The 25,165-nt window shown below is 43.6% G+C and overlaps 1 protein-coding gene across 1 annotated transcript in view; it reads right to left on the bottom strand.

Moving 5' to 3' along the window:
• Positions 1 to 25,165, bottom strand: part of GRIN3A (glutamate ionotropic receptor NMDA type subunit 3A) — a 97,835-nt gene that overhangs the window by 55,636 nt on the left and 17,034 nt on the right. The window contains exons 2-3 of the mRNA XM_005292140.5: positions 10,133 to 10,734; positions 3,289 to 4,336 (exon numbers count right to left, since the gene is read on the bottom strand). Coding sequence (XP_005292197.2) covers positions 3,289 to 4,336; positions 10,133 to 10,734 — 1,650 coding nt within the window. The remainder of the gene's footprint in view (positions 1 to 3,288; positions 4,337 to 10,132; positions 10,735 to 25,165) is intronic.

Genomic DNA, 25,165 nt, shown 5'->3' on the forward strand with positions numbered 1-25,165 from the left:
TGATAGAGCTAAGTAGGTGAGTGGGTGGGGAACATAGGAGAAGTCCACTGCAGATGTCAGAATAAGGCAAGCATTGGGAAGAAGCCCCATTCTATTAAAAATCTATTTGCAGGATTTAGGCTTCAATCCTGCAAACATTTACACACATGCTTAACTTTACTGCCATGAGTAACTCCCATTGGGACTACTCATGGCAGTAAAGTTAATCCCCTGTGTGTTTGCAAGATCAGGGCCTTAATTATTTAGATCTAAGCCAGAGACACAACCTTTGATCCAAATGTGCTTTTTTCCCACGTGATAAATCAAAATCCAGGATTCTAACATTCTTGAACATTGTGGTGTTTGAAACCTAGATTGGAATTTTGATGTTTGGGCTATTCTCGAATATACTTCCTTAAAGGCCTACGCTTCTTAGGTCTACTACAGATGTTTCAGTGGTACTGAGATACCAGCAATACCAACAGAGTGAACAGTATATGGTAACCCCAAAACATAAATAGGAATGGGTTAGATCAAAGCAGCCAAACCACATTTTGGATTTTCTCCCTTGAAAAGCAAAGCCGGCAATTTGGAGTTGGTACAAAGGGGCAAGAATTTAATGCCAAATGCTTTGGAAATTAAAAAAAATAAGATGTATACAGTACAAGGAACCAAAAGCCTGATGCTCTAGTTGCTGTCATCTCTACAGTGAGACAAGAAACCCATGTATGATGTATTGGTCCCGATTCTCTGGATCATTAGTAGTTGTTGGATGAACTATGGAGCTACCGCACCTCCCCTCCCCCACACACACTTTTAGAAAATAAAGTGGAAGGTTCTATTTCTAAAGTTTTCCTCATCCTCCCAAAGAGAATTTGGAAATTGGGGGTAGCCGTGGTTTTGGTTGATTTCTATCCATACTTTGCCCTAATTCCTATCAATGAAAGTGTCCCTACTCACTAGAGTTAGAGTGGACACTGCAAAGAGAAGATAGAATGGATTTGCCATAACCAGCTAATGCAGAGGATGGTGGTAACACAAAGGGTCTCCAGTTGATGAAACAAGCCCCAAAAAGCTATTAATCCAAGAGGCAATTGTCTCGCTTTCCATCTAAATAGCTGCCTCATCAACAAATCTGCTAGCTTCTTACAATAATATCAGGAACACAAAATAAAATTATTCAATGTTAAGCCATGTTCCAGTCTTCATGGTGGTCCTGTCTACTGAGCAGGCAATAGAGTAAAGGAACAATATGCAAATTCACCTTTCGATGTGCCCAAACAAAACCCACAGATCTGAACATCCCAAACTTTGGCAGCGGTTCGAAATCCAAACCTGGATCCAGATCTGAATTCCTTGGCTAGCCCAGATTAAAGCCCCAAACCCAAAGTCCCTGGGTGTTGCGTGAGAGAGGGAGTTCAATATCTGGATCTGAATTCTGTGGTTTCTGACCAAGCTGTAGTTTAAACACAGTCTCAGTTAATCTGACTTCTAACCTATGTTAGCCAGCAGGTGCGGAAGGGAGGAAACTGTCAGCCTACTCGGGAATATGATCTGTAGCATGCTGCTAACATAATTTGGATGTGCTAGGTAACAACACGATCTATCAACATGGTTCTAACTAGAGCTGTGCAAAGAATTCATTGAATGAAGTTAGCTTCTTTTTGTTTGCAAATTGTCCATAAGCACGTCACAATTTTCTTAAATGTATTTATTTTAAATTATTCACCTAGTAATTTCTATGAATATTTCTTGGTCTGTAGATTACTCACAAGTATAGCAGGTCAGGAATTTTTCAACTAAGTGTTTTTTCCCATCAGAAAATGAATGATTTGTGGAAACAAAGGGTCCATTTTAATGAATTTCTCAACTGAAAAATAATGTTGAGAAGTTTCAAAATGTCCCACTTTGACACATTCAGAATGAGAAATTCTAATTCAAAATGAGTTGACATTTTAAAAATGTTAAGCCAATTATAATAAAAACAATAAAAATGTTGAAATCAAAATGATATGTTTCAAAAATATCAAGATAAAATTTTTGATTGACTCAAACCAAAAATTCAGATTTTTGGTCCACATAAATGTTTTTGATTTTTGATCCCAATTCAGGATGGGAAAACTTTTCAGTATCTTGTGGGGAGGGTTCTATTGACAAGGACTTTGTTGTGAGTATTCAACAGGTTTAAAACAAACAAAAGAAAGTACTGCTTCACACAATGCACAGTCAACCTGTGGAACTCGTTGCCAGGAGAAGTTGTGAAGGCCAAAACTATAACTGGGTTAAAAAAAGACTTAGATAGTTCATGGATGATAGGTTCATCGATGATGATTAGCCAAGATGGTCAGGGATGCAACCCCATGCTCTGGTGTCTCTAAGCCTAGGTCTGCCAGATGGTAAGACTGGATGATGGGATGACTCACTTGATAATTGCCCTGTTATTTCATTCCCTCTGAAGTATATAGCATTGGCCACTGTTGGAAGACAGGATATAGGGTTAGATGGACCATTGGTCTGACCCAGCATGGCTGTTCTTACGTTCAGTATCTCAAATGAGTGTTGTGGTGGGTAGTTTGGGTAGGGCACAGGTCATGTGATTATTTCTCTCAGATTTCCAGTGAAAATGCTCACAATTATTAATCTGAAATTCACTATGTTCTATAACGTTTGCTGTTTCCGCTATCAGGAAATTCACTTGCTGGAATACTCACAAGGAGAGAACACAAAAGGTGGAAACAATTTTAATTGTTATGAAAAGTGTGTGCTCCCAGAGGGTGGGATTTTCCAAAACGCCCACCTTAGCCCCACTCTGCTCCCATGGAAGTCAGTGGGAGTTTTACCATTGGCTTCCATAGGAGCAGATTTAGGCTAAAGCTGAGTGAGTGCTTCTGAAAATCCTGCCCGGAATATCTCTAACCGAGCACTCAATCTAAGGTGGTGTGACCCTATTCAGATTGGCTCAGTTTCTGGCTAGCTTAGTGGAGATGGAACAGAACCAAAACCCAGATCAATCCCAAACATCCCCGAATTTAAGGGTTTTAGAAATTCAGATCTGAATATTGCAAACTGCTTCTACCTTTATGATAGCCTAAATCAAAACCCTGGTCCAAAGAACCCCAAACACTGACCAGTTTGCAATCTGGATTTGAATCTAGCAGTTTAAACTTCTCTCTGTTCAGCTTTTTTCCTGGATCTGAATCAGGAGATAGTTGACTGTAATGTGACTGTTTAGACTCCATAAATTATGTAATACTTAATGTAAACTGGGAAGAAGCAAAGACCGAGTTAACCAAAGTTGCCATTCTTTACCTTGGGGTCATGTATTCCAGAAAGCTCCTCATAGATTTTCTCTCCTACCATGACAGCAGCCAGGTTCGCTGTGTATGTTGACAGACAAAACAAACAAAAAATGGCCCAGAGATTCATTAAAAACCGTCCAGTCCAGCATTTGGGGGGTTTGATGGCAGCTGTTCTGCCAAACAAGATTGCGTAACAGACATTCAGGGCAGAGGAGAAGGAGAAAACTTTATTCCTGTTTCTTCCCTTGGGGGTCATCCCAAAGGGGCTTTTCCACTCATACAGTGTGAGAAATATTGCTGTGATATGGAGGGCAACAAATATTCCCAGCCACATGGTCCAATGGAGGGGCCACATAAAGGCTCCAATAGGAGCGGCTGTATCTCTGGTCCTCACTAAGATGCCCAAGCTGGTTGAAAAGAAAGGGCTGGTGAAATCGATCACTTGGCTACGGGCTGTATTGATACTGAATGATGTCACTGCCATGTGGGCTGTCCCAGCCAGAAGGTCACCCACAAGACCTGTCCAGTGGCCATTTTTCCAAGCGCCGTACTTCCCATCGCCAACAATGTACAAGTCAAAATCAAAGTTCATATCCTCGGCCAACTTTTCCAGCAGATCGATGCAGTAGCCGTAGCAGCACTTTTTGAACTCAATGGGCACGGTGTCGTTGCCCCCATGAAGGGTTTCAAAGAGGCTATCCAACATGGCTGAATCGTTGGTCAGAGGATCCAAGCACAGTTGTCCTGCTGGGCACAGCCCTTCATCATCCACTTTTCTCGTGAAGACAAAAGGGTGTTCTATCAGTGTTACCACTCTCAGGTGCAACCGTGGAGGGTGCAGGATGTGGTTTTTGTGCCTCTGGGCCTGCTCTGGCCATATCCCACGATCAATGATGATCTTTCCTTCTTGCCAACTCCCCAGTCGAGTCCACATTGGGTTCCCAACAGGATCATGCTGCAGATTCCAAATGAAGAAGTTGTTGTCTGAGCTGATGATGGACGAGCCTTTCACTTTAATGTGGCCACTGAGACCATTAAAGGTCGTGTTGGCTAAAAACCTGTTGGGAGAAGAAATGTAAGAAAACAAAGCTTGAGAGGAACAATGAGCGTGTATTGAAAGCATTGTACTGGGACTCAGGTGATCTGGCTGTTTCCTGTTTCTGGCTGAATGACCTTGGGCAAATCATGTAATCCCCTAGAGCCTCACTTCCACCATCTGTAAAATGGGGATAAGGATGCTTCCTTTCTCCCAGCCTTTGTCTATTTAGATTGTAAATTCTTCAGAAAGGGTCTGTCTCTTACTAGCTGGGCAGGTATGAATCCTTCTGGTTGAGAGACTGCTAGCTGAGTATTTCACCACCTACTCTGCTTAGCCTTATTAGAAATTTAATATCCATATAATGAAAAATAATAATTATGCTAGTGCCATATTAAATTTGAGAAATCAAAGAAGCAAAATTAAAAAAAAATCAAAAGTTACAGGGCCAAATCCTCAGCGTGTGCAAATCAACATTGCTCAGGGATCTGGCCGAGAATTTCTACTGCAACACGATTTGAGGCATTGTGTACACCCTGCTTATTTTAGGGTATAGCTTAACTAACTTAAACAATAGTGCATTAAGCTTTATATTCAATATGAAGAATGAGAATAAAAAGTATTACAGGGCAAATGCACTTGTTGGGTTTTCTGGTTTACACGGGCAGAATCTAGTCTGAGTCATGGGTGTTGTAAACAGCACCCCTCTCCACCCACAGGAGTGAATCAGTCCAACCTCTGAGGTAGCTAAATTGTTTTATTTAGGACCTACATAGGTTATCAGACCCTATGAATAAACACATGTGTTATCCCACCATTCTGTCATATATACCTATTTCATAGAACTGGAAGGAACCCTGAAAGGTCATTGAGTCCAGACCCCTGCCTTCACTAGCAGGACCAAGTACTGATTTTACCTCAGTTCCCTAAGTGGCCCCCTCAAGGATTGAACTCATAACCCTGTCTTCAGCAGACCAATGCTCAAACCACTGAGTTATCCCTCCCCCCTGTTTTATGACCTTTTAGTTCCCTGCTACTGCAGGGGCCTGGGGCATTGGCACACCTTAGTCCCTCCTGTTCTCCTCCTGTGGCACAATAGCATAGTCTCCGGAGGGCTGTAATTCTTTGGCCTAATTCTGATGGCTGGATTTCGTGTGCAGCTGGTGGCCTGTGATATTCAGGAAGTCAGTTGGCCCCTTCTGGCCTTAAACTCTCTGACTCCATGGTTTGAGAGATTTCATGACATTTAAATGTTTGATTTCACAACCTTATCAAGTGAATGCATTTTCCTGCCACTGATTTCCATGTTAGATACTTTTGGTGGTGGTGGTGGTGGTACGTTGATCCAAACATCCAAAGGGAGCCGGGCGTAAATCACATTTTAACAACTTATGGTCTTATACTGTGGCTTCTACGGCCATTCATCATTGCATGTTCTGTGTGCAGCATTAATGAAGTTCAAAGTCAAGGGTCTTCATGGACATGGGAAAACTGCCTTAGTCAGAAACCTTAAGGAGAAGCTAGAGCAGTTCAGCTGGTATCGGGCTCAATCTAGCAAGGCCTCTTGTGAGATACAGAGCAAAGTCCGTAGGAGTTAAGTGTTCAACATCTTGCAAGCACCTTGCTGCATCTGGCTTATAAAAAGCTGTTCTATTGAAATGGGTCCCTATCGAGAACATTTCTGTACAGGCTGCCGGCAGGCCTGTGCAGAGAGTGGGTAGTTTACCCAGGAGTGTGGACATGAAGAGTCAGATCATCGGATGGGGTAAATCAACATTCAAATGTCAATTTACACTAGCCGAGGATCTGGCCCTAAGCTTAGGCTGTGTGAACTGTACGAAGGTTTGGTTAGTGTCTGTAATGCTGGCAGACCAACTGCCAGCTCATGCCCAGGTTCCTACGCATCAGCTGAACACTGAATTAGTCTGGCTTCCTGGTGTATTAGTAGTATTAACATAGACATTAAGATGAAAAGAATGTGTTTAGAGTTGATGAAATACTTGTAGGATGCTGCATGTATAATTTCACTTATCGCATCTGTAACCCGTGCTATATGGTGATATGAAGTGTTTGCATTGGAATCCTCTGTAACCGTGTAACGTTACCAAAGAGGAAAGATGAGTTAATATATGTAAAATGCGGGCTTCCGACAGAAGGTGTTAGGTCCTGCTCACCAAGAAGGCCCATTGAAACCAAATGGGCCACTGCGGAACATCAAAGAACAAAGACTTTATTCATTGCTGTCTTCCTCCCCCTCCACCCCTGTCACATGAAGAAGAGAGGTGTGTGTGAACTCACACCATCAGTTTGAACTCTGGGAAGAAGGGAATAAAAATCCCTAACAAGAAGAAACTGCATCTTTATGCTGCTTGGACTCTGAGGGGCAAGGGTCACTCAGCATAAGCATAAGTAAAAGATGGGGGAAGGGATAGCTCAGTGGTTTGAGCATTGGCCTGCCAAACCTAGGGTTGTGAGCTCAATCCTTGAGGGGACCATTTAGGGATCTGGGGCAAAAATCTGTCTGGGGATTGGCCCTGCTTTGAGCAGGGGGTTGGACTAGATGACCTCCTGAGGTCCCTTCCAACTCTGATTCTAAGATCCCTAGTGCTTGGCCTGGGTTAGGCCTAAGGGACATACAGAGCTCTTCCTAATTAATAAACCTTTACACAGTTTATTATAGGATTGGCTACAAGCATTATCTTCAGTGTGAGATCTAAAGTGCAATTGACCTGGGGTAAGCGACTGGTCTTTTGAGACTGGGAGTAACCCGAATGTTGTGGTCTTTTGGCATAAGGACCCATCTGTCTCCAAGGCAGGCTTACCTGGGTATCAAGATAGATCAGACTGCCCAAGGGGACTGTCTGTGACTCTATGCTAAGGCTGTTACAGTGCCTGAGGAGTTTATACTTGGTTGGTGAAATCAAAGTATAGAACTCACAGCTAGTTTGGGGTTTGTACCCGGCTTCTTAACAGTCTGCTCTGAAGCTGGTACTCGTGCTCCTGAGCCACTGCAGGACAGCTAGACACGGTCATTCCATTGTCATTCTAAATTTAACAATAGAAACGAGTTCGAAGTGTGATGCTCGCTCTTTCCTGTTGTATTCTATTTTTAATGTTCATTCTTCAGTAGAGGCGCTAAAGCTCTCACAACGTACCCTAGAAGAACTATGTTTGTATTATTTTAATAACAATTTAATGAAAATAGTTTCATCTATTTTCTTTAGCTTGATTACATTCTTGCAAAGTTGAGTAAGGGCCAAGAACCAGAGCAGGGAGCAAGTCAAAACACTGGCTGTTGAAATTGCCCAGGAAACACAGTTAAAGTTTTAATTCACAGACTAGATAAGGCTTTAAAATCCTAATGCCTTATTCCTGTAACAAGGGTCTTTACAAGAGGGAAAATTCACTCGGCAGGAATTCACTCTTATCATAAGGGGTTTTTAATGAGAATAGGAAATTGCAAAAATCCCCCCAAAGTGTAGGGGGAAGTTCTGCACATTTTGCTATTCACTGAGGGCCAGATCTTGATTTCGTTAAAAACTGAAAATATTGTAGGCCACATTTTAAAACTTGGATGCCTAGACTGGAGGCCCAAATTCTGCATTTGGGTGCTACAATTGGGCATTTAAATGTCCAACTATCCACTGACTATGTTAAATAATGATCTGAGAGCTGAGGCTTTTCGAGCCTGGCTTTGCTGAGCTCTGTAGAATTATACGTAATGGTTAGAGATATAGACCCTTATTCTGCAATGAGCATCTGTATGGGTGTAGGGTTCTATCCTCATAGAGCTTATTGCAGGTTTGGGGCCATACATGGAGACAGACAAGGAAAAGTAGAAAGTTGCCAGTAGTTGCTGTATGTTGAATTACCAAAGCAGATGCTCTGGTCCTGTAATGTGATCCACACAGGAGGCCTGCTTCACCCATGTGGAACCCCATTAACTTTATTGGGGCTTCATGCAATTTGTCAATGCAGCTCACAATGACCTAAGAATATCTTGTCCCATTGATTAATGCATTCTTATGACAGCAGCTGTATACGGAAATGCCTGTCATCAAATATCTGCTTGGAATGCATCTGCTCTCCCTTTCATGTGCTGTGAAATTGGGTTAGCTCTCCCAAGACGCATAAACGGTTAAGGGCATGACTGCAACTCTGGTCATGAGAATATCTAGATTTCCAAAGAGTGAAAAGACAAGAAAAGAAATTAATAAACGTGTGCAGTAATGTAGCATAAAGCTTGTGTGTTTGTTACAGGCCTTGCTTTCTTCATTCAGTCATCAACTTGATCCTCTGCATGTCTCCTTCAACAGTTAAATTAGTCAGTCATTTGGTACCTTGAAATGTCCTCCTGCTGTGGTGGTATTTCTCAAAGAGTTAGAAGACTTAGTGAATTATTTTGAAACGATTTCCATGGGTGCCTTATGAATGGAATGAAATTAATCTCACAACCCAATGGATCACCACAGTGCTGTTCTGAAGCCCAAATCAACATCTGTTCTCATGACTAAGGTATGTCTACACAGCTAAAGCTGTGCATGAGCTACCTATTCAAACTAGTTTGAATCCAGTTAGCATGGGTAACCATAGCAGGGAAGACAGAACAGTGTGGGCAGTCATCACTGCTATCGTTACCCATGCTAGCTGGATTCTAGTTAGTTTGGGTGATTGGTCCATGCACTGTTATTGCTGTGTAGACATACCCTTACTTTACCTCACTGAAATAAGTGTCTTGTGAGCCTTAAATTAATGAGGGGGGTTGATGAAGGAAACATTTTTGTCCTAACTGGGTGAGAGATTCATCTTATCATTATTGTGAAGAGAGAGGATAGATACCCTCCAAAAGAAACTGTGAACATGCACACCAAAACCACAATGGATTTGCACCTGAATCCTGAAAAAAAGTCTGCCGTGTGGAAGGCAGGTGAAGTGCGGTTCAAAAAAACCTATTAACAACCACAAGAAAGAAGTGAGAGGGGGAAAAAAAAAAAGCCCATCCATGCATGTATGTGATTCTATTTCACAATAATGGGGTACTACGGGCAGAGAAATCTACAACAAATATTACCCAGGCAGATACAGACCACATCCTCTTTTGGTGACCCCTCTTTTCCTTCCACTTCCTTCACTCACCAAACAACTAGAAATGAATTTCCAGGGTAGAATTTTTGCAGTGATTGCGCAGTGTGCAGCATTTTACAAGGCTAGCCTTAAGCACTAGCAAGATGACAGACTGCTTGGCAGGAGGGTGAGGGCTCTGCATTTTTGGAAATTCTACACCGTTTCATCAACTCTCAGCCAAATCCCCCTCTAACCTACACCAGAGAAAGGGGTGGCACTCAAGATGAATTTCTCTGTCTGTCTAACCCCCTCCCCCTACTCACACACTCACCCCCAGCAGTGGAACTGAAGAGAAAGACCTATTTTCCACCCTCAGATCCATTCTGGCTTTGGGAATGTTCTTGGCCTGATTGTTTTTGCCCCTTCTGGCATCCTGGATTCCCTGAAAATATGAGGTTGGCCATGACGTTTTTTCCATCATACATGATTGTAAATTTGCATTCCTGTTACAACTTGGCCTGAAAACTGGCTTGTGGATAAGACTCTGATATCTTTACTCACACTGTGGTCCCAACCACTTCAATGGGACTACTCATAAGGCACGCAGCTACTCGTCCTGAGTAAGGGTATCGCAATCTAGCAAGTAATTAAGCACAATGAAATACCAACTGCCGAATATATGGAGAAAAATGGAGATTTCATTTTATACTCACAAAACAGTCTTTAGGAGAAAAAATAAAAAGGAAAAACTTACTTTGATAAATATTGCCCTGAAGTGAGATTTGTTTCCTCTATGTCCATGCAATTTGTCGTACTTGGAATAAGTGCTAACTCCGGCTGGATCAATGTAGCTGTTGCCACAGCTCTTGCTACTAGCTCCATTGCGTCCTGGACGTAATGCTCAAAAACAGACTTTGTCGTTTTGCCATGAGCTATGAGACCCAACGGTAAACCCTCTGTTCTCAGTTCTTCCACGTTTTGTGAATCCCCAAGAATCCAGTGAAGTTCAGGGGGCATCACGCCAAACTCGGTGGTTATTTCAAAAATCCTCCTCGTCTTCTCCATGTCACAGCCAAACATAACCATGGTTGATACTGTGTCTTTAATGCTCTCTAGGTGAACTTGTAAGTAGTTCAGAAGGTCACTAGTTGAAGTGAGATTTGTGGTAATATTTATAATGGAGCCCAGGTGGAACTTGGAACTCTGTTCTGTGAGGAAGAGAAAATCTGTGATATTCCACTCTTGGCATAACATCAAGCTGAAATTGTACCAGTTGTTCATTTTCAGGATTGAGAAAGTGACCTCCGCATCAGAGCTTAATGAATTTTCTAAACTCAGTTGTAGGTGAAGGGGATTCTGTATTTAAAGACATGAAAGATATTGATTAGAAAAGGTGAACCAGAAACTTACTGTGTTTCTTCCTCTATCAAGTATTATTTGGCCTACTGTGGGGTGTGTGTGTGTGTGTGTGTGTGTGTGTGTGTGTGTGTGTGTGTGTGTGTGTATTAAGTGCACTGGAATAAATTCTGACTTCCCATTCAGTTTTGAACAGCTTTCTTGGGGGAACTACTGGGTCTAAATCAGTGTAGAATCTGAAGTATATCTTTGATCCAAAATTACACAAAATAAAAAATAAACTACTGAGAGTTTATGGAACACTGTTACACTATTTAATTTGATCCAAATGTTGTATGTTGAAGAATAAATGAAAGACCCCAAGTTATTGCTCCCCATCTCTATCCCACGAAGTAGGTCAGATCCCCAGCTGCTCTCAACTAGTAGATCTCCACTAGTCGCAGCTGAGGAGCTGGTATAAATCAGTTAAGCTACAATGAAGTTAATGCAAACTCCTGAGTTAGATTAGAAGAATACCACAATTAAAAATGTTTTCAGCTCTTTTTGTTATCTCTTGGTTTTGGTATTCAGGGCCTCCTTTACATAGACACATGAATAAACTAATTAAATACATCATGGCACACAATCAATACTCACCTTGTACTAGCAATAAGACATTATGTGACTGACTCTCTGGTAAAGGACAAACTACCAAATTAACAAGAATATGACAATGAATCCCACACCACAGAGATATTGCCTATTGATGATAGGCTTTTGATTAACTTGGAAAACAAAAGTCCCGTGTAATAATTTGGGATAGGTGAACTGATTCCGATAAAGTACTGTCCTCAAACTTAAACTCACACTGAATGCAAGCTAAACCTTTTCCGAGGCTCTGAAATGATTGGATAAGTGTTTTTTCGTCTTCAGTTTCTGCCTGCCTTTGCAAATGGAAGGGCTAGTATCCCATGAGAACAGCTGTTCTCGGATTATTTCTATCCAGGATCAGAAGTGGAGGTGCCAGAAATTTCACAAGACAGTCTGTTTTCATGAGCTTTTCAGCTAGATTTTTGCAGACTATACGTTTTAGAGATGCACGGATAGTTATCCGAGCCATAGGCATATTCTTTTTTTCAAGAAATTCACCCATTTAAATTAATAATAAATGAAAATTTTACATTTATAACTAACACAACAGTGCATGCAGTGTACTGGTAGCATAAAGCTGAAACCCAAGAGCTGTAATTATTACAGTATAATACACAGACTGAAACAGAGTGTTGCTTATATAAAATGAAGTTATCAGACCTGTAATAAATTAAGCTCTAAATATATATAAACCCACCAAATTTGGAGTTTGATCCTGCTCCCATTGAAGGGTTTATATGATGGGATTACCTGCAGAAGCAGAGACTGGATTCAATGACTTTCTCGTCCTATGTTCCTAAGGCCTGGTCTACGCTAGGAGGTTATGTTGAATTTAGCAGCGTTAACTCGAATTAACCCTGCACCCGTCCACACAACGAAGCTATTTATTTTGACACAGAGATCTCTTTAAATCGATTTCTGTACTCCTCCCCGACGAGGGGAGTAGCGCTAAATTTGACATGGCCATGTCGAATTAGGGTAGATGTGGATGGAATTCGACGCTAATAGCTCCGGGAGCTATCCCACAGTGCACCACTCTGTTGACTCTCTGGACAGCAGTCCGAGCTCGGATGCTCTGACCAGCCACCAGCCACACAGGAAAAGCCCTGGGAAAATCTGAATTCCTTTTCCTGTCTGGCCAGTTTGAATCTCATTTCCTGTTTGGACATTGTGGCGAGTTCAGCAGCACTGGCAACGATGCAGAGCTCTCCAGCAGAGGTGACCATGCAATCTCAGAATAGAAAGAGGGCCCCAGCATGGACTGATCAGGAAGTCTTGGATCTCATCGCTGTGTGGGGTGATGAGTCCGTGCTTTCGGAGCTGCGATCGAAAAAACGGAATGCGAAGATCTACGAGAAGATCTCAAAAGCCATGACGGAGAGAGGATACAGCCGGGATGCAATGCAGTGCCGCGTGAAAATCAAGGAGCTGAGACAAGCATACCAGAAGACCAAAGAGTCAAACGGACGCTCCGGATCCCAGCCCCAGACATGCCATTTCTACGAGGCACTGCATTCCATTCTAGGTGCTGCCGCCACCACTGCCCCACCACTGTCCGTGGACTCTGACGATGGGGTATTGTCGACGACTGCTTCCTTGGAGATGTTCGCGGATGGGGAAGATGAGGAAGGAGATGAGGAGGACGAGGCAGTCGACAGCACTTTCAACGCTGATTTCCCCGACAGCCAGGATCTCTTTATCACCCTCAAGGAGATCCCCTACCAACCCTCCGAAGGTGGTAACCCGGACCGTGAATCAGGGGAAGGATCAGTAGGTAAGTGTTTTAAACATTTATTTTGAACAGAATAGGAATGGTATCTTAACAATGGGTTTTTCATGATTAGTTTGCCCTAGGCGCTTTAGTTTTTAGTCCTTGCCAGTGCAGCTACTGGAAAATTCAGTCAATATGTCCGGGGATAGAGCAGAAATCCTCCTGGGACATCTCCACGAAGCTCTCCTGGAGGTATTGTGAAAGCCTTTGCATGAGGTTCCTGGGGAGAGCGGCCTTATTGCGTCCTCCATGGTAGGAAACTTTTCCGTGCCAGGCTAGCAGCAAGTACTCCGGGATCATTGCCTCACAAAGCATGGTGGCATACGGCCCTGGTATTTGCTGGCATTCAGGCAGCATGCGGTCTTTCTCTGTCTCCGAAATCCTCATCAGAGTGATATCACTCATGGTGACCTGCTTTGAATTAGGGGAATGTTAGTATTGGGACTGATTGCCTGTTCCTCTACGTAACTGTAACTGGCGGTTTACAGCCACGCAGTGGAGGCGGGACAGGGGCAGAGTTCATGCTGGCCGGATTGCAGTCCCACCAGTCCGTGCTTGTTTCCCGGGCCCAGAATCGCCGTTCCACAGCATCAACATGACCCATTGCCACCATGGTGTTCACGGTGCGGGGTCTCGTGCTTTGTGAGAGGTCTGTGCCCCTCTCAGACTTAATGTCCTCACCACGCTGCCGTAGCCTCTTCGCCCGATCGGATTTACCACTGACTGTAGTGCCATCAGGGTCACATAGATGAGGCAGGAAAAACAAGTACTGATGAATGTTAAAAATTAGGGTTAATGGGCCCAATCCTGAAAGATACTGAGCACTTCCGGTTAGGTAGTGAGTGCATTCAACTCCCATTGACTTACCTGGGAGTTGGAGGCACTCTAAACCCCACAATTGGACTGTAAAAAAGAACAGGAGTACTTGTGGCACCTTAGAGACTAACAAATTTATTTGAGCATAAGCTTTCGTGGGCTAAAACCCACTTCATCAGATGCTGATACAGACTAACACGGCTGCTACTCTGAAAATTGGTCCCTAAGTTTCTCCTATGGTTGTATGGTTGCATTCTGAGGGTCTAGTCCTAATGCACATCTGAGACAGCTGGATGTGTTAGTTTGGTCCCACTGAGTTTTACTGGGATTAGATGGCACCAGCCCTGCCAATGAAATGGGATAGAGCTGATCACAGATTCAATTTGAAAACCTTCCTTTTAACATAGAAAAGTCAACTATGTTTTTCTCCACGACTCAGCAGTACTGAAACCATGATCCATTACAGTTTTATAAAAAACAGTAGTCCTCTACACATGGGCAGCAGCCACTTTCAGGTATTAATTTTTTGTCATAATTAAATGGTTTTAAATAGTGAAAGTTGGAGAGGGAGTCCCTTCCAAATCTGGGGTTTTAAAATGCAGCTGGCTTTTGTGCCAGATATATTCAAGAGAGAATCAGAAATCCCAGAAGCTATTCTGATATGGAACTAAATCAGCTTGTCTGATTTTTCTATCAAAACCTTTTTTTAAAAAAAAAAGGTCCCGGCCCTGATATCAACCCTTAGTTCACTTTACTATTTGCAGTGTAAAGTTTCTCATCTCCTGTTCACTTGAAGGCACTTGAGTCTGACCTCAGGCACATACAATGGTAAATCTATAGTTCCAAAACATAGACTGGAACATGCATTTGAGTATTTAACTGTGAAAGTGTTGTTTCACTGAGAGATCCTTTTAACGGTCCCGATTCAGTAGAGGACTTTAGCACTTGCTTAGCAGCCTTAACGCGGGCATAAATCGCATTGACTTCAATGGAACTGACACCTGGGTTTAAAGTAAAGCATGTGCTGAGGTGATTTGCTGAATCAGGGACAAAAATCAAGTTAGAATAGATCTAGAAATCTAACATGCCTGTGCATGAAGTTGCAGACAATGTTTAATGAGCTGACCCTAAGTGGGAGGCTTTAGCACTAAGGGTACGTCTTCACTTACCGGAGGGTCCGGTGGCAGGCAATCGATGTTCTGGGATCGATTTATCGCGTCTGGTTAAGACGCGATAAATCGATCCCGGATCGATCCCGGAAGTGCTCGCCGTCGACGCCGGTACTCCAGCTCGGCGAGAGGAGTATGTGGCATCGACGGGGGAGCCTTCCTGCCGCGTCTGGACCCGCGGTAAGTTCGGACTAAGGTACTTCGAATTCAGCTACGTTATTAACGTAGCTGAATTTGCGTACCTTAGTCCAAAGTGGGGGCTTAGTGGGGACCAGGCCTAAGTACTGGTTATTTGTTTACTACTCTCTTTTTAATAAGGAACCAAAATAAATTTGAGGGGTACTTATTGAAACCCTTATTCCAGAATTTTACCGAAACAATGATGCACATGAAATTCCACAATGGCGAGCTCTCTGCCAAGGTGTGGTTTTACACCTCTTTTGGCTAACTCTGAGACCTGCACATGAATACCATCATGGATTTCGGGCAGTTACATAGGGCTTTGTCTTACCACCAATCCACAATGGCCCTACAGTGGGAACCTTTTCTTCTAGTTGAGATAACTGATGGCCAGCTCTGTTTTGGTGTTGTCACTCATCCGAAAAGAACCCTGCCTCTCCTCCTGGCATTGCCTCCCCTAAGGACACTCCTCCATACCGTCACTACTCCAGAAGGGGAGCAGAGTCTTCTAGACTGGGGTGGGGCTTTGTGACCGCATTGCAGATGTTTGAAGGCTGCTTCCAAGTTTCCCCACAAGACTTCATTTTTCCTCCACAACTGGAGGCCCAGCTGGAGACCTGAAGGGTTAGTTCCACATTGGAGGCATGGTCAGGATGTGGGATATTGGTGTCATGTAGCACGTTTTTAAGTTCAGTGCTTTTGTAGAATCATCACTCTTTGAAATGATTAATCAACAAATTATTGCCTGGAAATGAAGAACTGTTGAGAAAGACTCACTTATTTAGTGATTGCCATTGAGGCTGGATAATTTCATGACCAAGCCTTTTACCAAATTAAATAATATTTCAGACACAGAAATATAAAATGGTATCAGTGAGCAGCAGATTTATTAAATTACTGGAGTGTATTGAACTATGTTCAAGACATCATTATAAAAGTTCTGAGGGAAAACCCTTCCATATTTATCTCAAATTGGAAATGATTAAAAATGTGATTGTTCCAATTAAACTGCCTAATCTATAAATTAAAATGCAGATGGCCACTCAATTACTCTGTCCCAGTTTGGCTTGAAACCATAATTAAAGATCATATAACTAGCACCACAACTAGTTTTATTGCACCAAAAATAATTAAACCACATTATATATATGCTAATTATTTTTTCTGTCTCTTTTTAATAATGTACTTGCATTATCATACAGCCTGATGATTAGCAATTAAAAAAAAAGTTTTATTAGCACTTGATTTTCATCAAACTCCATTAGCCTTTGTTTTTTGTTGAACATGGAAAGTCAGATCGTCAGCAGGTATAAACCAGCATAAATCCAATGATTTCATTGTATGCCAGCTGAGGATCTGACCCGGAATTTTAAATTTCTTTTCAAATGGGGCCTGGTCCATACGCCAGTAGAGACCGGGGGAGTCTTTCCACTGACTTCAATGAGCTCTGGAGCAGCCCATTGATTCTGATGAAATATTAATATTAACTTTTGTATGATTGGTGGCGTCTTTCAGTTTCCTAGATCAGAGGACATATTTGGCAAGTCCCTTTTTATCACTTAGCTTCTCACAACAAGTACAGTTTTATTGGCTTGTATTCATTGCCCTGCTACTTGAGATAAGAACTGCTGGTTCATTTAACAAATGAAACCCTATTTGCATTTCATTAAAATCAGGCTTGGTAACATTTGCTGAGTCTCCATTTCAGTTTTCTTCGAGGCCAGATCCTCAGCTGACGTAAATCTTTCCAGCTCCAATGAATTCCATGGAGCAAGGCTGACTTACGTTACCTGAGGATCCGGCCCTTTATCTGTTCCACAAAGTCTGCAACACTGATTAGGCATTGTTGCAGAGGCATTTTATGTTACATTATTACAGTTTCATTAGTATAATTAAAAGTACATATGCTAACAGCCTTTTGCTAAGTAGGTGTAAAAGTAAGTGATGCACAGCAACTATTATTCTCTAGTGATTCTCTGGGGCTGAAGCAGTGCTCAAATATGCATTTGCTCAGGGGAACATATTTATAAATTGACATCAGTGGGAATCTCATAGATGAGGAAAAATATACCTCACAGCGTTCAAAGCACCCCTGGGGACTCGCACCTCAGGAGTGACTCCGAAATGGCCGTTGTGAGTAAGGAAAGGCAGTTGTTTCCACAACTTGAGAAGCTTTGTATTCTGTAGTTGAATTTACAAAGTTGAAGCCACATTGCCTGAAAGTTAATGGCCCACACATTACATGATCACACAGTGCTACATGGCCAAGAGTCATCATTTTCATTAGCGGGACCTGTTGGGTTTTGAAATTTCCCTTTAATTAATGTAGGAAGTAGAGCTGGTCAGGCAAATTCTGGCGACACATTTGTTCACTGGAAGGTACCAGTTTGTTGGAAGTAAAACATTTCACAGAGACGGTTTGATTTTGGCAAAGTTCAGATGGAACCCAGGCAGGGTTTTCATTGGGAACCTGCCTGGTTTCCTGCCACACGGTGGCCCATGTGGTGGGCTGCTGGAGAGCCTGGGCTTCTAGGCTTGTGGCTTCTCAGCCGTTGGGTTCCTCGGGCTTCCAGGACCTATGGTCCCATGGCAGCCCACCAGGTGAACTGGCCCAGAGTCAGGGCTCTATTCCCCTTCTCTCCGAATTAGAATTTTTTAAATATCAAAATCCTCCACAAAATGGAATGACCTTTCTCTGCCCAGCTCTAGCAGTAAGATTTTGGTGTCAAAGCAAATATATGTGTAAAATGGTTGCATCCAAACTGAACCCTCCTGCGGAAAGTTTTATGAATCTGGAATCTTTGCAAGGTTCATCCTCCAGTTTCCTTCAGGCATTCCCCTGAGAGGAGGGACTTGGAGGCAGGTGTGCAAAAGAGGAAGGGAGCGTACCATCTCCCCTGGGCCCTGGAATGGCATGCTGGGTAGGATCCTTAGTGTTACACTTTGTACATCCTTCCACCTTCCAGCAAGTCTTCTGCAGGAGCTGTGCTGCAGGTGGTCAAGTACCTGGACAAACTCTCTTCTCTGATGGGCAGGTGGGGCTGGGATCTGAGCGAATCTTGCTTTAGGGCCCAATCCAATTTACAGTATAGCCATGGAAAGACTCCCTTTGACTTTGGGGCCTTGTCCAACTCCCATTAACGTAGCCTTAAGGCCCTACTCCAGCAAAGCACTTAAGTCATGTTTAACTTCAAGCTACATTAGTGTAATTAAAAGTATAGATACCAATGTTCTTTTGCTAACTAGATGTAAATGATGCCCAGCAAATATTATTCTCTTTCAATTCTCTGGGGCAGACTGCTTGGAACAGGGATCCCTGGGCCTAATCATATGCTTAAATTAAGCCCTTTGCGTGATCAGGATGTAACTTAGGCAAGACTATGTGCTGTGGTACCCACCACTGAAGAAGGGGGGAGAGCAGCCACTCCCTGTCTGTACTGGTTGTATACACCCATGGGACTAAGAGCATAATTTAGCCCAGTGTGTGGAGCAATCAAGATCTCAAAAATAATGGCTGAAATATTTGTTAAAGGCATTTTTAAAGCTTCTGAGAGGAGGTAATTTAGACTAGCTAAATTCTTGTGATCCTTGCATCAAAAGGAGTTTGTCAATTGGCCGAGCAGCACATGTAAACGGATCTTAACAAGGTATCTACTGTTTGTTTAAAAAAGATAACACAACAGCCTCATATCTGGGACTAATTTAGGGCCAGTCTGAATTCATCTCGAAAATGATTTCTCCTTCCACCAAACTCTTATCTTGCCTAAGGGTTGCTCAGCAGATCTAAACACTACACCCAAATGCACCAAACTAATCTGAATATGTAAAGCTCCACACAAGGTCAAACAACCTGCCAAAAATATGAACAATCAGCCATTTTTGGAAAGTTAGATCCATTATTTATCCACATCGCCACTTACAGATGATAATAAATAATGTTACTTCCAAAACGTCAAGGTGTTCTTTGTTTGGGGAAAGACTTTTAAAGGTCAATGACAGAGAGACATTTCATAAAGATACCATGAGACGTGATATCTATTCTGCCCCAATATAGGCCATTACAATTAACAAACGTATTTATTGTTAAAGTGTATTTTAAATCTCCCTTGCACATAGTGACTCTCCTGTGTGAGAAGTGAGCGTCAAGCTCTACAATATTAGAATATTACAATCTTGCACAGACAGCGAATTAGGCTGTTTGTATTTATGTTTCAATCAATTATTTACCTGGAGAGAACACATTGTGGAGGGGTTAAAACAGGGACCTGGGAGTCGGAATTATCGCAGTCAGTTTCCAGTCTGTTCTGAGCCAGTGACACTGCATTTGATCATGAGTAGGGCCCTACCAAATTCACGGCCATGAAAAATGCATCACGGATCGTGAAATTTGGTCTCCCCCGTGAAATCTGGTCGGTTGTGTGCTTTTACCCTATACTATACAGATTTCACGGGAGAGATCAACGTTTCTCAAATTGGGGGTTCTGACCCAAAAGGAAGTTGCAGGGGGGTCACAAGGTTAATTTAGGGGGGTCGCGGTATTGCTTGCTTACTTCAGAGCTGGGCAGCTGGAGAGCAGCAGCTGCTGACTGAGGGCCCAGCTCTGCAGGCAGCAGCGCAGAAGTAAGGGAGGAAATAGCACAACACGCCACCCTTACCGCTGCGCTGCTGCTGGTGGCGGCTCTGCCTTCAGAGCTGGGCTCCCGGCCAGCGGCCACCGCTCTGCAGCTGTATGGGTAGCAGTACCACAACCCCCCCCCCACATACCATAACCGTGCAACCCCCCCCCCCAACTCCTTTTTGTGTCAGGACCCCTACAATTACAACACCATGACATTTCAGATTTAAATAGCTGAAATCATGAAATTTACAATTTTTAAAATCCTATGACTGTGCAATAGACCAAATTGGACCATGAATTTGGTAGGGCCCTAATCATGAGCCCGTCACATCTCTTCTCTGTGCCGTACTTTTTCTCCTCTCCAGAATGGGTCTAAGAATAGTTACCCACCTCGTGGAAGTGCTATGAGGTAGTTAGGTTTGGTGTTTTATAGACATTAACTAAGTATGATACCAAAGTACATGTAACACACTGCGTTATATGTGCCTCACTATGAACATTAAACTTACGGAGCCTGACTCTAGAAAGTAACACTAGATTTGTGGCCAAAGCTTTGTACTGGCACTAAAAAAAGCTGGGTTCTATTCCTTGCTCAGCCACAGACTTCCTGTATGACCGCGGGCAAGTCACTTAATCTCTCTGTGCCTCGGTTCCCCATATGTGCAATGGGAATAATAAATCTTCCGTTCTTTGCATGTCTTATCTGTTTAGACAGTTCATCAGAGCAGGGCCTGTGCCTCACGAGTTTGCGCTGTGGCTAACTCCGTGGGGCTTTGATCTTATTTTGGGACTCTGGGCACTATTGTAATAGGGATAATAAGTCTGATGTCATACTGGTTTACACCAGTGCAACTACATTGACTTCAACCAAGTTACTACTACTTTGCCTTGCTGTACATCTGGGGAGGGGGGAATAAGTGCCATGGCCTGCAATGATGTAATCCTTTTCTTAAGGAAACATGGATTTCTGCTAACTCAGAGCTCTGCCGCGAACATCCTGGGAATCGCGTGCTCCTCAGCTGGGTAGTTTTACTGGTGGCTATTGAAATGCTGTTTGCAGTGCCCATCTTCTTCACTGGGCCAACAGTTAAGGTTGAACTTTTAGAGTGGGTTACATGCTTCTGCTCTGAGGAAATACCTCATTGATTTGGCTGCATTTTCATATTCTGGATATAAAATACCGTCAAATCATTTAAAAGTAAATCAAGTGCCAGGAGGCAAAATGTGATACCCAGGTAACAGCATGGGGGCTGGAACAATTTTTATAGTGGGGGTGCTGAGAGCCATTGAACCAAACTGTAAACCCTGTATATGATGGAAACCACTTCAAGCCAGGGGGTTCAAGCACCTATGGGGATCAGGGGTTTTACAGGGTCAGACGTGTGACAGAAGGGAACAATTTTGGTCTTACTGTAAGACCTTCCCCTGACCACTAAGCCAGCAGGACATTTGCTTCCTGTGCGCAATGTGGTGCTGCTACCAACTGATTACGGGGGACAACAAAGAAATAACAGGAATAGGTGTGGGGGTCAAAGGGCCAAAACTAGGGAACTGGAAGGGGACACTGAGAAGAGAACCCTGGACAGCACCCATTGCTCCTCGAAGAGTAGTCCTTTTGAGCACCGGCACATGGGCGAGCACTAGCTTGCCCACTGCTAAACGCCCCTCCCCCAGCCTAAGGAGGGGCTACTAAACCCAGAACCCAACCAAGTTCGGGGGGCAACAAATGCAAAAACGGGAACAGATGTGGGGGTCAAAGGGCCCACACTAGGGATCCAGAAGGGGACACCGAGCAGAGAACCCCGGACAGCACCCACTGCTCCACGAAGAGTGGGCGAGAGGAGGTATATAAGCCCTAGGTTGATCAAGGCCTGGTTCCCTGTAGGCTAGGGAAAGGTTACTACAGGTCAATTGGAGCACCTGCAGCCAATTAAGGCCCTGTCAGAGACCTAATAAAAACCCCTGCTTCAGTCAGAGAGGGGGAGAAGGAGAGATGACTAGAGTTTGGAGGCGTATTGCTGTGAACTCCCCCTAGCATCAAGGATAACCCTACCCAAGAGAGAAGAGGGTAAGAAGCCCAGGGAGCTGAAGAGGCTGGAACCCTGACACCTTCCCGGCTTTCTTTCTCTCCCACCTTCCCGGAACACTAGTGGAGCCCGCAGCACCCAAGAACAGGGACACGGGATGGCGCCCCAACCCACCACACTAAGAAAAAGCACGGGACCCACCACAGTTGCATCAGCCGTTTGCCACAAAGGTTAACACTATGTTTGTATAGTTGGCATAAAATCAGGAACAACCATTAAAATCCCAGCTAGAAGTTTTTATTTAAGACACTAAGGATTTAATTAGACGATTGGGAAATTAGAAACAAGAGTTACAGTTGGCTGGGGGAGGAAAGTCCAAATGCTTGAAACATCATCTTTAAAAGTCAAGTGACATGGTTTTTAAAAGTGAATGGCTCAAGGACTGTCCCTAGGAAAACCCCAGAAGTTAATCCAGCCTCATCTCCTTCATTAACTGCTTTTGCATTATTTATAGCTAAAAAGTGGGTGTCCCATTTTGAGTCTTTCACAAGGGCAAAATAAGCACCATGCTGGAAAACTCAGCGGCATCGCCTGTGCCCTGGCTGAGTAACTGGGCTGTGCAATGAGGAAAAAGGAATTATCTGCCCACGGGAACAGAGTGACTATAGAGCTGGTCCACAACTGCCCCTGCCACCCACTTACAAGGGCAGAATTTCACCCCTTCTTTGCCTGTTACTCTCAGGGACTGTTGTGACATTCAGCAAAGAACTAGAACATTGTTAGCTTCCATCCTTAAAACCAGAGCAACACGGATCTTGGCAGAAATGACGTGACAAATATGAACCTTCCTTTTTCTTTCACAAATACATGTGCTGCGACCCCCACAACAATATTGAGCAGTGCTGGGACTCGAACATTACTAAATGAAGTCAAACAATTCATACACTGAGCTACGTGCGCTGACTCTAGCCCTGACATTTCGTTCTGACGGGCCATTAGATGGCACTCTGTGCCTGCTTCAAAGAGACACTAGAACGACATCAACTGTTCAGCCTCTCTTCGTTTCTAATTCCCAGTGCACAGCTTGCCAGGCTCATATGCGCTATTCCTTCATGTCTCCTTAATGTTTTATTTTACAGTGTTCAAATTCTTCCATTTCAGCTAACCCCAAACTTATTTTGGCAACGGGATTTATTAAAACCGAATCCTATTTCTTACTCCATCTTCAGAGTCCCACTCCTACAGCTTTTACTCAGCTGAGCATTTGTTGTTGATATAAATAATCGCATCGGCTTCAACCAGGCTTCTTTTTTGAGTGTGAGATTGCTCGTATGAGGAAAGGTTGCAGGATCTGTTCCTCTGAATACAATTAATTACTTTAGGATAGAAAATAATTCCCTTCAGTCTCTCACCTTATTCCTCAAAGAGCTTGATCTGGCTATATGGATCATAGAAACACAGAAGATTAGAGTTGGAAGAGACCTCAGGAGGTCATCTAGTCCAACCCCCTGCTCAAAGCTGGACCAACCCCAACTAAATCATCCCAGCCAGGGCTTTGTCAAGCCGGGCCTTAAAAACCTCTAAGGATGGAGATTCCACCACCTCCCTAGATAACCCATTCCAGTGCTTCACCACCCTCCTTGTGAAATAGTGTTTCCTAATATCCAACCTAGACCTCCTCCACTGCAACTTGAGACCATTGCTCCTTGTTCTATATGTTGTATTCATCAGCTACGTGGCCTAGGACTTATAACCTATAAATGAGATCATCAAGCCTTTAAATGTTTCAGTGCAGGCTGGTAACTTATACAGTAACTCCTTACTTAAAGTCGTCTCGGTTAATGTTGTTTCGTTGTTACATTGCTGATCAATTAGGGAACATACTCGTTTAAAGTTGTGCAATGCTCCCTTCTAACATTGTTTGGCAGCCGCCTGCTTTGTCCACTGCTTGCAGGAAGAGCAGCCCATTGCAGCTAGCTGGTGGGGGCTTGGAACCAGGGTGGACCTGCAGCCCCCTATCAGCTCTCCCTATCAGCTCCCCGCTCCCCTAAGTTCCCTGTGCAGCAGCTGCCCAGCAGGCTAGCAATTGCCTGCAGTTCAGTTGTCCCTCCCCCCCACTGCCATGTGCTGCTCCTGCCCTCTGCCTTGGAGCTGCTCCCTGACACGCCTGCTTGCTGTGCGGAAGGGAAGGGAAGAAGCGGGGGGCTAATGTCAGGGTGTCCCCCTCCCCCCTGCTCCTGCACCCCGCTTACCCCATCTTCCATAGAGCAGAAGGGACACACGACAGGGCTCAGGATGGAGGGAGCTTGCTGGCATCAGCTGCAGTCTCAGCAAGCTGATCTAATTAACAAGGCAGTGTACTTAAGAGTAGGGTCAGCGTATTTAAAGGGGAAATGCACATCTCTCCCTCTGTCCCACACGGTGTGTGTCTCTGTCTCTGTCTGCGATGCTGTCTCCCCTCCCTCCGGTTCGTGCTGCCTTGTAGAATGAGAGAGTTAACCCTTGAGGGCTCAGCTAACTGCTAGTTCATCATTTAGCAGTAAGGCATTCCCTGGGAAATATCCCACCCTCTGACTCCTCCACCTCAACCAAGCTTCACAATCATCATCACCGTGTACCAGTATTAAATTGTTTGTTTAAAACATATACTGTGTGTGTGTGTGTGTGTGTGTGTGTGTGTGTGTGTGTGTGTGTGTGTATATATATATATATAGTCTTTTGTCTGGTGAAAAAAATTTCCCTGGAACCTAACCCCCTCATTTACATTAATTCTTATGGGGAAATTGGATTCACTTAACATCGTTTTGCTTAAAGTCACATTTTTCAGGAACAGAACGACAAAGTGAGGAGTTACTGTATTCACTTTTAATTTTTAATCACCATTCACAAGTTTTTCTTACGTAGGCCCAAATTAATTCACTATAACAGAAACATGAGGGGACACAATATCAGCACATTTGAATGTTTGTAAGTTAGCTAATTTTTAGTAATGTTTGGAACTTGCTTTGGGATTCTGGAATGTCAAACACACAATCAGCGCATGACCCTGTAGTCAAAGGGAGATTTGCCTCTGTCAAGACAAGAGGATTGGAGCCCTGAGCATGTTACAAGAGCAGAGTTTCCAATAAGTACATATCAAAACCCGAGAGGCTGTGATCAGCAGCGTTGTAATGATGATGTGCTAGGACGGTACACGTATAGAGGAGAGAGGAAGGATGGC

This window comes from Chrysemys picta, chromosome 6 (assembly GCF_011386835.1).
Source record: "Chrysemys picta bellii isolate R12L10 chromosome 6, ASM1138683v2, whole genome shotgun sequence".
Lineage (NCBI taxonomy): Eukaryota > Metazoa > Chordata > Testudines > Emydidae > Chrysemys > Chrysemys picta.